The sequence below is a fragment of the Mizuhopecten yessoensis genome, unplaced genomic scaffold, assembly GCF_002113885.1.
Source record: "Mizuhopecten yessoensis strain PY_sf001 unplaced genomic scaffold, ASM211388v2 scaffold6505, whole genome shotgun sequence".
In the NCBI taxonomy this organism is placed as follows: Eukaryota; Metazoa; Mollusca; class Bivalvia; order Pectinida; family Pectinidae; genus Mizuhopecten; species Mizuhopecten yessoensis.
Window position 1 is genome coordinate 687,275 of NW_018406583.1, and position 14,685 is coordinate 701,959.

The 14,685-nt window shown below is 32.1% G+C and overlaps 1 protein-coding gene across 5 annotated transcripts in view; it reads left to right on the forward strand.

Moving 5' to 3' along the window:
• The window catches only part of LOC110452248 (interferon-induced protein 44-like), a 51,879-nt gene that overhangs the window by 557 nt on the left and 36,637 nt on the right, over positions 1-14,685 (forward strand). The window contains exons 1-3 of one of the 5 annotated variants that reach the window (XM_021500636.1): positions 34-122; positions 8,435-8,481; positions 11,251-11,544. In XM_021500636.1, coding sequence (XP_021356311.1) covers positions 8,469-8,481; positions 11,251-11,544 — 307 coding nt within the window. In that variant the 5' untranslated portion in view covers positions 34-122; positions 8,435-8,468. Of the gene's footprint in view, positions 1-33; positions 123-775; positions 882-1,196; positions 1,298-2,285; positions 2,309-8,434; positions 8,482-11,250; positions 11,545-14,685 lie in introns of those variants that run through there. The other 4 variants (XM_021500635.1, XM_021500638.1, XM_021500639.1 and 1 more) reach the window with 4 other exon arrangements.

The following is a 14,685-nucleotide window of genomic DNA, read 5'->3' on the forward strand; positions in this document are numbered from 1 at the left end:
TCGCGTTATCATTGGTGTTGTGTTGTTCACCACAGACTGTTCCCTAAGTGTGGACACACATCAAGCTGCATCCCTCCAAACCTTATGTTGGCATTTTCCCGTAGCTCGAATCTGTCTGGGAAGTATGTAAATTTCGAATTAACCCCGATATGTAATCACTAAACGTGGTAAAGTAGGGCCTCATTAAATGAAAATAACTTTTCCAAGCATTTCAAATTATAATAACAATTACATTCTTTTGACTTGTAATACAATCCTATCAAAGCACTTCCCTGATTTGAATTAGTTATCCCATCCTACTGTATATAATCTGATTTTGCAGGCATATTTTGCATTGTGCTATTGCTTTACATACGTTCCGGAACACTTCGGTTATGTATTTTATTCTGTTTCACTTTTAGTGCCACCAATGAGGCTTACCTTTCCGAAATGGCAACAAAATTAAGTAATTTATTTCAAACCTGTTATTTCAAACACAAGATATTGACGTCACAATGTGTTCTAACTGTGTATAGTTGTAACGTCAAGACCCCTGCAAGACTGTATACTTGTTTGTTAGTTGACGGTAGTCCCGATTCTGCTTTAAATGTGTCTCCAATAATGAATTTTTATACTTCCGATATAAAATCGACTATATCATGATGAAATATAATAATGTGATGCCTTTTTAAAGTGTATACTTAATTTTGCCGGTCAGTATATAATACACAGTAACAATTACTAAGCGATATTTTTTGTTTGTTTATACCTACACTATCTGTAGGTGAGATAACGAGTTAATGTAAGCATGCGTATGATCTTACCGGTGATTCACTGAGTGTTGATACACACAGTGTCGATAATCAGACAATACACATACATATATTTGCTACAATATCAAGGTATGTAAAATCATTATTTATTGCTTTTAAAGTTACAATCGTAAATTTTAAACAAGTATGGCCGACATGCTTATGGTTTTATGATTTACTTATCTGGTAGTAGAGCACCATTGATATATGTTTCGTCAATACGATCTATATTCTTTTTTAAGAAATCAATGATTAATCTATTTTATGAACTTAAATGATGCCGCTGCTTCAAAAAGGTCATTTGTGAAAAAATTAACTCCGGGCAACATAAGATAAATAAAAGTGTGTAGGCCTGTTGAATGTTGGGACATTGGTTCGGAATACGATGACGGCTGGATCTGATTAGTTTTGTAAGCGAGAGGATAAAACTTCATGAAACTGTTCTACTCCGCCTACCTGAGGTGTCGATAATTGTTTTCAGAGTTGGTCTTAATAATTAATTTGCGGTATGTTCAGGTTGTTTAAATGCTTCTTTCCATTGTCGGTCTTCTCCTAACATAAAATAACTTTTTGTTTATATATATATCAACGCTATGTTGATTATAGTTGCGTCGAGTTTATACTTTACTATTGCTGCACATGTACATTTAATTTAGATGCTGCAATATATAATGTATATACTATTATGATCATAAAGCAAATGTTAACATAAGAAAATTCGTTTTACATGTTCAGTCATACTTATTTGAATCTCAAAACACTATTTTTTTAATAATGTTCAAAACATCTTATTATTGTGAGGAGTGTGTTATGTAATGTTAATTTTGAATTTATGAAATGGCAGATGCAAAGCATTGAATTATCAAAGGCTAAAGAAAATGTTATGTATAAAAAGTAACAATTTAACATCACCCACTTAACTGGGAGTAAACATGAAACAATTTTGTTAACAATTTCTGATTAAGCGATTTAAGGTTGAACATCTCAAAATTGCAGTTTTTATGCATGCTGAAATATTTTTGTTTTTCTTTCAAAATGTTTTATTTCAATAATTTGCAAATGTTTATATACTTAGCATCTATATTTTATAACCAGCATATATTGTTTTACATATCACTACATCATTCTTCATCTTATAATCAGCATACATTGTTTTACATATCACTACATCATTCTTCATCTTGTAAGAAGCATATTTGTTTTACATATCACTACATCATTCTTTATCTTATAACAAGCATACATTGTTATATACATCATTCTTATTACTGGTATACATTGTTTTTTATTATCGAGTGGTTACAGTGTGACGCATGTAGAAATTGCCGACCGCCACCCTGTGTGCTACTATATCGTTACTCATTATCAAGAACGTTCATGGTTGGGTGGCTATCGGCAAGGAACATGCGCACGTGCGTATACACCTGTCCAACAGTACAAACGGACTCGATGTGAAGGTCACACAGAAGTAAACAAGAGGGAAGTGGGAAGGGAAGGGGGAATAGTAAACAGGAAAGGTAAATAAAAAAAAACATAGGTGGAGAACCGAAGGATGTTTCTGCTGCTTTAAAGAAGTGTAAGAGTTAAAATGATTGTTAGATAGATAGACCGACAGATTATGATTATTTTGTATATAATGACAATGTATAGAAAAATGGGAAAACTATTTACATTTTCAGCATGGTATAACTATATGAATAACATAGTCATTAATTATATACAAGTCATCTTGGGACAAACAGATGATACAAATGGTACACAAACAACACAGGGTAGGGTACCATAGGTAGACACTTTAAATAGCTTAAATTGACAAGGTAGACATATTCAGACTACGTAGAGGATTACACATAGACCATATCATAGGTAAAACGAAAGAAGGCATGGGTAATCACGTAGGCATATTTTGGGGAGACACGTGAATCATACGGAAATCAATCAAGACAGACTACCTGTTTTAGTGATATCAGTGAAAACAATATAGTTGTCTTCTGTGATATCAACCATCATAGGATACTTGATTTGAGATATCAATCATCACAGGATATCTGTAATTGTGGTTCTTGCCAATCAACACATGATAATTATTTTGAAGATTCAAAACAACACATATTACTTTTTTGGATATCAAACAATAAATGATACTTATTTTGGATATTAAACAATAAATAATACTTGTTTTGGATATCAAACAATGAATAATACTTGTTTTGGATATCAAACAATGAATAATACTTGTTTTGGATATCAAACAATAGATGATACAATGAATAATACTTGTTTTGGATAGCAAACAATAAATGATACTTTATATTTGGATATCAAACAATAAATAATATTTGCTTTAGATATCAAACAATGAATAATACCTGTTTAGATATCGAACAATGAGTAATACTTATTTTGGATAGCAAACAATGAATAATACTTGTTTTAGATATCAAACAATGAATAATACTTGTTTTGGATATCAAATAATGAGTAATACTTGTTTTGGATATCAAATAATAAATGATACTTATTTTGGATATCAAACAATAAATAATACTTGTTTTAGAAATCAAAACAATAAATGGTACTTGTTTTGGGTATCAAACAATAAATTATATTACTTTTAGATATCAAACAATAAATGCTATTAGTTCTGGTATCAAACAAATGATCCTTGTTTTGATATATCCAATAATAAGTTATATTCGTTTTTGTTATCAAGCCAGAAATGATACTTATTTTGGGTATCAAACATTATATGATACTTATTTTGGTTATCAAACAATAAATGATATTTGTTTTGGATATCAAGCAATATATGAAACTTATGATACTTGCCTTAGATATCAAACGAATGACACTTTTTTTAAAATTCTTTTTAAATATCAAACAATAAATAACATCATTCTGTATGCAATACAACCATATTGATGTCCAAATATAATGGTAAGTTAACATTTCGATACATGGATTTGAATATCTCTTAAGGATTAACTATCTATATGAATCGATAAAAAGGATACTGGATCATCACGTAAAGTGATAAAAGTACACACATCATGAACGTACGTGATATTTTCAGTCAACAGTGAGGTTATTCGAGCTGAGAAAGTTGCATAAGATATAGACAGTGCTGATGAAGATGTTGCTGGTGCTGGATGCAGGACGCGATAACTTAATCAAAGTACTGAGTGATTTTCAATACTAATCATGCAGAGGAGTTATTGCGAAGAGTTGGAATGATGGAATGCAGATGGTGAATGTTTTTGATTAGGATTTTTTCCGAGTCTCTCGATCGTTTGAAGAAAATTCTCCCATCGCTGGTCCAGTAAGAATCAATGGATTTCATCCATTTGGCTCGTCCAAAATCCTTAACTATTGCTTGCCTAGCTTTGGTCAGGTCTTCGGTAATGAAGAGTTTAGACGGGTTATTTTTTTTAAGCGGTTTTTTTTATTTTTGAATACAGAGTTTTTAAGATTCCAGCGAAAGTGAAATAACAAAAACTCAGTACTATACTATATCCATGAAATATTCCTAATACCTTGATATTGTCTCTGACTCATGATATATCTGTATAGTTTTGGGGTCTTTGCTTCCAGCTGCCTATGTACAGACCTTTTGTTTTCTTTTTATTTAACCGTGCACCGGATGCTTTCTCATATTTTTCTAAAAGCTTGAATAAAAACGGCAGTGAATTTTCTTTACTTAGAAACAGTTGTGAATCATCTGCAAACATGTTTATTTTTGCTTGGATTTTTATATTATTTTCTTCTGGAAGGTCAATACCTTTTGTATTTTTATCTTTCCTTATGGAGCAGGCAAGTGCCTCTGTCTGAATCATATATAAAATTGGTGCCAAAGGGCATCCTTGTTTTACAGAACGTGATAGGTTAAAGAAATTGGACATATGGCCATTTGTTAAAATACAACTTTTGGAATGTTTGTAGGTCATATTAATGTACTCTATCATTGCATTTCCAAAATTAAATTTCCTTAAACTGTTCTCTAACAAGCTCCATTCTACTCTATCAAACGCTTTCTGTTGATCTAGAAAAAGTTATTATCCCTCCCTTCTCTTCTATATCAGTATATTCAATACTATCGGACAGCAATCGTATAGATGCCTCAATATTTCTACCTTTAACAAAGCCTCTTTGGTCGCTATGAATGACATTTGGTAATATAGGTTTAATTCTCTCTGCAATTATCTTAGCTATGATTTTATAGTCTGCATTAAGTAGTGTGATTTGTCTCCAATTGGCTATATCCTCCCTCTTCCCTTGTTTGTACATGAGTCTAATTATCCCTTTATACTGTGACGATGATAGTTTTTTGGTAATAAATATTTCTTTAATTACCTGTGTAAATTCCTTTTTGATGGTATGCCAATAACGTTTCTAGAATTCTGATATAATGCCATCACTACCTGGAGCTTTATTGTTTTTCAGAGTTTTAATAACTTTTTGATTTTTTTCTTCTGTCGGAATTTTATCACAGTTTTTCTTCTCCATCTCTGTTAATTTGGTGTCTATATTCATTAAATGTTTTGCTGCCTCTCGTTCATCCGAACCCTCAGATGAAAATAACTTTTGGTAATTTTTTTCTTGTTCTTTTAAGATGGTATCTATATCCGAAATATACTGTCCATTTTCACATTTAATTGATGACCATTGATTATTTTGTGCTCTCAATTTTTTTAAATTGAAAAAGTAACGAGTAGATTTTTCACCCTCCTCGTTCCATTGTACCCTTGACCTTACTCTTGCAGCCTCTGCAAGATTATTATAAAAAGTTTGAATTTCTGATGTAAGTTCCAAAAGTTCCCTTTCATTATAAATTGAACCCATGTCCTTTTTCCTTTGCAATTCTTTTAATTTTGATTCTATTGTTTTTATATATGTTTTTGGTTTATTAATTATATGACTACATGTAACACATAATTGTTGTATTTTTATTTTTGTAAGTTCCCACCAGTTCATTTTGCTTTCATAGTCCTCAATAAAAAAATTCCAATTGTTCCAAAAAAATTGAAACATTTCTTTAAAACAATCTGATTTTATTAATATTAAAATTCATCTTCCAGTATCCCTTTCCTCTTTCAATTTCATCTAAATTGAGAATCACAACAGGTGAGCCGTAGTGGTCATTTTCCGTAAAGGGACATAACTCTATACTGGAATTTATTATCATGTGATCAATCGATTTGCTTGTTAGAAAATAATCTATTCTTGATTGTTTCCTCCCTCTTTTGAAGGTATATGATTTTAATCCTGGGTTTCTACGACGCCAAATGTCTTCAACAGCCAGATTTGTTATTAGTAGTTTTAGTTCATTTCGCCCTATTTCAACATGTGATGTCCAATTTTTCCTATCCATTTCTATATTTTGAACACAATTAAGGTCTCCAACTAGAATATGTTTCTGGTCATCACCACTTATATCTTTGAGTTTTTGCCTCATGTTCTTGAAAAATATAATTTTATCATTTTACTCATTTGGTGTATATACATTAGTTAACCAAAATATACTTGTTTCTATTTCTAGTTTTAAAATAATAAATCTTCCATCAGTGTCAATAATAATTTGTGAGACCTTCAAGTTTAGGCCTTTCCTAATAAGAATAGCTACTCCCCTTGAAATGCTGAAATATTTTAATAAATTGTTTCATAATTGATTGTTAATAAGTAGCATATTACATTTTTGTTTTTGTAATTATAAGTTTTTTCTTATCTATTATAACCCTAAAACGTTTGTTATTTGAAATGAATGGAATTAAGTAATATGTTTGACTGTTCTGTTCTATTACTATATACAATTATTTTGATTCGAAATCATTCACAGTTGTAAATTCCAGCAATAGTGGTATTATAACGTTTAGACGATTGTCATTTAAGAAAATTGTATACCATAATTAAACCTTTGACTACATGACCACTTAAAAATTGAGAACCAGATATGTGTCTATAATAATGCAATGTTTAAAAGCTGCTGCATTATTTATTTATGGGTGCCACTTGATAAAATGATTTTAAATAATTAAATAATATACACTGGCAAAGCGTATTGACCTGGGGAGGAAAGGTTACATTTGAGGAATATATATTTTTTTTTTAAATACAAAGGATTATATTGTCTTGAATTTTATCAGAAAATAAATCTAATTACTTTGAATGTGTGCATATCACTACCTTTACCCCCACGGGTAAGTTAATTAAAGCTTACTTTGGAAAATATCATTTTTGAAAAAAATGGGTATGTATATTCGGAAGACAAACATTTAGATATAGCTATTATAATTATAGTTGTATTATATTTAACTGTCTTACAATAGGGTTCAGATCTAGGCCTGAGTGGAAAAGCTCGATAAAATGATTTAACAGGAATACTACATAAAGTATATAGCATTTATTGATCGTAATGTTAAATGATATTTTATAAAAGTTTTTGTAACTCTTTATTGTGGAAAGCACAATGCCAAACAGTATCAAATCTCGTTACGAGAAGAAATCTGTTTGAATGTATTAAGCATGTCAGTGCGTATCTGACAATGTTATTATAGATAAGTCAAAACAACATATGAAAAACAATGGTAAACAAGTAGTTTATATCGTATTGTAACACCACTTGGATTCAGAAAATTATAATATACATTAAAAATAATTGTAACCTCATGACATAAAACGTTTTTAAAACGTTGATCGCACTATAACTGAGTGTAATATGACATATAGTATATGCTCTACTTGTTGGTCATAAATATCTCTTAATTTCTTAACGTCAAGTAAACAATGCATATAGCAATATTTTAAGAATGCAAATGTCATTACAACCGTACATTTAAATATTACAGATTATACATGTACCGTAATATGATTCTTTCAGTTTATTCTTTTAAAATAATTCACCCTGTATTTGTTTAATCCATTTCATAACACAGAGCACGTTATATGTAAAAGAGTAAAACTATTACGTTCTGACTAAAGGAACATGCATCGACTTGGTCTAAATGAAATCATGTTATTTTTTGTATTTTTACAAACATATTTTATTTGGTTCTTCTTTATAAGGTAAACAATTACCAATGATCCGTAAAATATGTGTTAATGAAAACAGCTGATTGATGTAATAAATATCTTTAAATAAGATCAACAATAGGTAAAAGATGTTTGCAAGTTGACCCGATTCATTTGTTAGATTGAAGCTTCGTATTGCGCATCCTTAAAAGGCTAACCGATGTTAACGTTTTTTGTTCTGAGTATATAATGAAGGAGAATATTTTCTAGGTTTAGTTTCGTCCTCTTATTAACGCAACGTAGAGAGCAAAATGTACGAGTTAGCATACTCTATTTATCCCATCGATTAATTGCGATGCATTCTGAAATGTGTGTATAATGCCTATGCTGACTTTCCATGAGCTTGGATCCGGAGTATTCCGGTGATCCCAGGGGACGAAGGGCTGGGCAAAAACGGGTAATGTGTTCATATTGATTAAGCAATTTTTCTCTTTCAACTATTGCTTAAATATCTATCTTGTTTCTTTGATTCCTAAGGAATGCCAATACATGCGTTTATAAATCTCACATCGACATGTATGTAATTTTTCAAATGCATTGTAATTTTAATATATGTACATGAATATTTGTTTTTACAGAAACTAGCTTCAGTTCGTTGATCATTTAGAAGATATGGGTAACATCTGTAAGTATTCTATATAACTTAATTATGTAAACCCTACGCTTATGTACCCGTAAACCTCACAACTTTCTACACTGTTGACTCCCTGAACTGTTTTATAACCTTCAATTTAAATCCATTTTGAAAACAAAAGTAGAAACTTCAAAAGGTTTTACTTTTGTTTTCAAAAATGGATTGAAATTCACTGTCAACAATCGGTTAAAGAAAGAAAGACTATACAGTGCTATTTATATTCTAAAGAATACAGTCCGGAAAGTGTTAGATTTATTCGGAGTGAATGGGAAATTCATAACTTAAATTTAATCGTTCAATATAGAAAGCTCAGGAACAAAATATATAAAAATAGTGACAACTGTTTAAGTTGTTTCTAAGTTTTCTTCATGGCAATATTCCTGATTCAAAGTGATTGTTGAGCACTATTTAGAAATAAAGCGTATTTTCTATTTCATTGAGGAGTACATATTGTATTTTATTATTAGTATACAAATGAATAATATTGTGGAGTTTTCTTTTAAAGACGGGTATTCAAATACAATATCTGAATTCGTTAATTGGACAGTTGTTCTTAATGCCTGTTATTTTGTCCTGGTGCCTGGTATGAACAACTACGATGCAAGTGTCCAACGCTTTCCTCACGTATATTACATAAATAAAAAAGGTTTTATGTTTTAACCTCAATCTATGTAAACTTTGATTATTTCTAAAATTCTGAAACTCTACATTATAATATAATCATGGTTATTTTGTGTTCAGTTATTTTCAAACGAGTCCTTTATATGTATATATATATAGAATAAAAACATTTTTTTCAGATCGTCCGCTAGGCCTTTCTGCCTTCTAGGGCTTCTTCGGGCGGATTGATGTTTATTTATCACCGTTGGTTAGATGACGTCATCAATATTTGTATAGTCAACAATTTTAGTGACGTCATAAATAAACAAGCATAGTGACGTCACAAACAATACCAAGACAAAGAAAACAACTACATACAGTGCATTGCTAAAATCATTGTGCATTCAGGCTGGGTTTGAGGACTTTTATAAACATATTTCTCTTTAATTTCTCTTGCAACTACATCGTCGCTGTATATATATATATATATATTCAGAAAAGAAATATATGTTATACTTCTAACAAATCCTACCTCCATCTCAACATCTTCACCTATTCCATTTCCCTCCAAGTTCACCCCTACGCAATATATTTAAAAGAAATTAAACTTTATTAACTTTATATTTAGTTTTCTGGTAAATTATTGAACAAACATTTATACAACAATACATGAATATTTTAATGGAAAAGAGAATAAACAGTGAAAATGGGAGGGCTGGAGGCATAACTATGGAAGAGTTCATTTAGCAGTGAGTGGTATTGGCATTTCCTGATGTCTTCAATATCAAATAAAACAGTTAAAAAGACAATTTTAATGAATTCGAATATATTGGAAATATTAATGATTGACTCGTTTTGTTATGTAAGCCTATTACCCATACTAAAAATAGAATGTTTACAGTGATGTGATTGTTTCATCCTTGACCTAACATTGTCATTTGAACAACTACTGTGATAGAATGTTTTTTGGTTAAATAAGGACAAATATAAGAAGTCGCAAACAGAACAAATTTAAAATTAAAATCATGACATTAGTATTCTGAACCATAACTTATATGAATTATGCTCATCGACAATTACATAATTTATAAGTTTGGAATAAACATATTTGATATGTCCGTTATTGACCCATGTTTTGGTGTCGTAACTGAATCGTATCAGAGAGATAACGGTACAACAGGAGCCATGCCGAATAATGTAGCATGCCTGGTGTTGCGAATGTAAGAAATTCTGACCGCCATTCGACCTTGTTGACATTTTGTAAAAAAACGTTTTGATAAAAAGGAGATAACTCCAAACTAGATTATTGTCTAGGTAGCACACCATCATTACAAAACTGTTATAAATCATTGAATGAATCTCTTTCACGGTATTGAAACAGATTCTGATGAAAATTGAAATTATTTAAAAAAAGAAAAGGAATCAATTAATGAAGGAGTACTGTATATTATCTCATTTCCCTGTGTGTAAGATAGAGCTGTCCAGCGTTAGAAAGGTGTGTGCGAAACTTCTATCTGACACCTCATTTCACTTGACGTGACGTCACAATAGCTCGATAATGACGTGACGTCACGAATATGGAACTCTCCGATGCCGCAATGCGGAAATGCGACGGGATGAAATTAAAAACCTTTTACGATGTATTTACCGTATACGTTAGAAAGATGTGCTTAATATGCCTGCGCAAACTCTGTTTGCCAATATGGGATATGCTAAATCTGGCTCCCTGATTCGTTTTCGTCTTGATAGCTCACGAAGAAAATTGATATTTTCGAAATGGTGGCCAGTCCAAACGCATTTTTGGGGTGTTACAGTTTATAAGTATAACGAACTGTCAGTAAAAGGCGTGGTTTAAGTTTGAAAAAGCTACGTGGGCATTTTAAGACTAAATTGACGCATAAACGGGCTGGGCTGTTGATTGGTTGAGCTTTATTTTCAAATAATCCATTTATTGCACTTATACTCACACTGTAAAATGTTCAGACGAATGCGTTACTCATCCTAACGTTATGTTGCTAAAGTGATATAATAATAAATAACCGATTGTGATGCTGATTATTTCAATTACTTATGAATATCAAATGTGTTAATATTTGGATCATTGGTCTTTAAGATCTACTAATATATCTTTAATTAATTTATCGCACCCACATCTTTCAGTTCGTCCTGGTCCAAAACCAATCATCGCTCCTGTCGAAAAATCTACTGTGGCTGAAGTGAATCAATCTGCTGTAATCAAATGTAAGGTAGATAATGCAATTTCTGCATATTGGAGTACTTTCAAAGACGGGACACGACAGAAAATAGACAAAAATGATGGCAGATACAAAGTTCACTTTTCAGGTGGTATTTGTTCTCTTAGGATACTAAAAGTGGAAATAGACGATGGTGGTTTCTATGTCTGTACCGCAACCGGTTCTAATGGCACAACAGAACAACAACAAGTTAATCTCCGTAAGTACAATATCATGTTATATACGTTAAATATAAATAACTATTTTGCTTCAAACAATATATCTCAGTATTCATTTCTAAGATTTTACCGTTTAGTTTAGTGATCTAAGGTTATAGATGCCATACTTAATGTGGATTTATACATACACGTTTTGTGCACAATTTAATGTTTGGTTTGGTTTTATTTTGTTGAACGTCCTAATAACATCTATGGTCATTTAAGGATATGCCTCAATGCGTAAGCGTGTATTTGGAATGTTGCTATACTTGCCTCTATGAAATAACGCGGATCTGATGCCCACTTCATGGTGCTATCTCACTGAAATACAATGCCAAAAGCACACAGCATCTCGCCCGGTAACATAATTCCTACAACGGATGAACTAGTTGTTGTCAATATATCCTAAATACTGAACGTTAAGCAGGGAATAACAACTACCATTTTTAAGAACTTTGGTATGTCTCGGCCGTGGGACGGAACCCATTTCCATTCTTACGGTTGTGTGACCGCACAACGCACAAAAAATACCGTGCGCACCTCGTGCATACATCGTTCACACCCCGTCCGCACATCGTCCACACATGGTGCGCACAACTGGGCGATTTAACAATCGTTCGACCCGTTGTGCGCTTCTCTCCGCACAACTGTGCCATTCGGTACAATTTGTTGATCAGTATTATGGAATAAAAAAAAATACCGAAGGCTCGTATGCAATAATGTATACTGTATTTATTATTGTAATTTCTCATCACAATAATTAAGATTATATACATTTTTACAATGCATGAAACACAGTATTACAGTGACCGTTAGACTGTCAAGAATGGATTTAGCTCCTAGCTAGATAACAGAACAGGTAAATAACAATTTGATGAGTGACCGGAGTGTTACCTGGCCTGTGTCAGACGGGTATAGAGCTGATATGTGATACCGTATACCGTTATGAAAACACAACTGGACGTTTAGTATTTGCTATTTGCATTCGTTTTAATCTAAAACTCCCCTTCACCTGGTTTTCACACCTTGGTGAGTTACGTAAGTGCCCCGGGCGGGGGACAACTACGGTCTAGGTACAAAGTGGCTATGTTTACCTGAGTTGCCAAGAATGTGTTGTAATTTTACATGTGGCGATTAAGGTCGTTTAAAAAACACCGAAAACGCCTTTTCTTAACTTAAGAAAGTTTAGACAGAAAGATAAGTTTGTAGATGAAGCTAGAGTAGGGAAACATAACAAAAATATCAAGTTTATATGTTTAAACACCAAACCGTATATATTGTTAAGCTATTCCTCGTTTTACACCAACCACGATTGCTATCGCTCAACGTTCGTCAATCGTCCGCACAAATGTGTGCAAGCAATGATCGTCCAATTTTTTATCGTTCACACACCGTGCACACATCGTGCGCCCACCACACATCGTGTAACGTTGTGCGATCCAACAACTGTACCTGGGCGAACGCTCAATATAAAAGCCAAACTTGAGGTATTGCAAAGAAAGGTGCTAGGAAATAAAAGGTAGTTAGAAGATATATAAAGATCACAAATATTGCAATGTCGCCTTTGTGTCCCCTAATTGAGGGCGTAACAGTAGGAAATCCCACATTGGATGTAATGAAGTTAGTCAGTTTGCAGTCATTTTATTAGATAACGTCATAAATATTATTCAGAGTGAGGTCAAGGCCACGCGCACCTTGAATGGACGGTTTAAACAGCGCTCTGCCAAAAAGTAGTTTTTATCATTGGTTCTGATATAGATTTTCATCATTAATCTTTAATAATTAAGGTATTTTCTCTTCAATACCTGTCTTCCCAGCATATCAACCTGTAGGAAAAATGCGTTTTAGAAACTTTTTTTTATCAACTATGGACTGACGCTTCTCACGCGCGGTGACTACCTACCACGTTTTACTATAGACTAGTACTATAGCTAGGCGCTTGCCGTTAAAGTGTATATATATATATGTTTTTTTTATACAGACACCAGAATGTTAGTAATGTGGAAGGGGTTAAGGACGCATGCGATACTGAGCTTTATTTAATAGGGATTGATGATTTAAATGCCTCTATTTTCTTGCGCCCCGACTGTGTTGTCGTCTAGGGGTTCCAATATGTTGCTGAAAATAAATAAAAGTCCAGGATCGACTGGTTTTACTACTGAATATTTCTATATGTTTAAAAGCAGTAAGGTTGTTTTGCGGTACGTTCAAATAATTATAGCTATTCTACTAGGGAGTTAACTGTCACTGTCACAGTTTTTCTAAAATTTCTAAAAAATAAGACACATGTTATTTGGATTGGCTCTATGTAATTAAGTCATGTCAGTTTTTACAAGAAATGAACTTCAAAGACCACTATAAGGAAAATTCATATTATAAAATCACTTATGCTTTCTCAATTCATTCATCTTTTTTTGCCTTTCTAACCCAGAAGCCACTCATATATCAACTTTGAATTATATCCTGTTTGAGTATATGTAGAACAGTAAAACTGGTGAAGAGGGATGGTATTAGTCAAAACTATGTATATGGTGTATTGAAATTGTTAATTTGGAGTCTTTTATTAATTTCCTGAAAGTGAGTTGAGTAAAAGGTATTTTTCCTTAGTGAAGGTAAATGGCAGAATGTTATTAACATGCAATAACCAGTTCTGAAAAGATATCCTGAAGGGAAAGAGGTCGCAAAAACTCCAATATGGTTTAATAGACAAATATATGTTGGTAGAAAGTCAGTGTCGTAGAGAATGGTACAATAAAGGTAAAGTTATAAACATTGTTTTAATCAAGAAGGATAACACTTATTTAATTTTCAAGTGTTAATATTGTTTTTCACATAAACACAGATTTTCTAATTTTCGAAGTCGTTATGGCTGCAGTAATTTTTACAGATAATGACATGCCGTTTTTTTTTAATTTTTTTTCACAATATGTTCAAGTAAACTTGGAAAGTTTTATTTTCTCTGCTAAAGGTTCACTGTTTCTAGTTCAGTTCAAGTGGGTATCTCTGATACTCCTCTGTGTACTTTCTGTAATCAATTAGTAAAAAATCTAAAAGTGCATTTATCATGGGAATTTTAAGAAATTCAGTTCTTATTGCAAAATTTTGAATCTCTTTTAGATGCATTGCTAATTCCTATATAATGC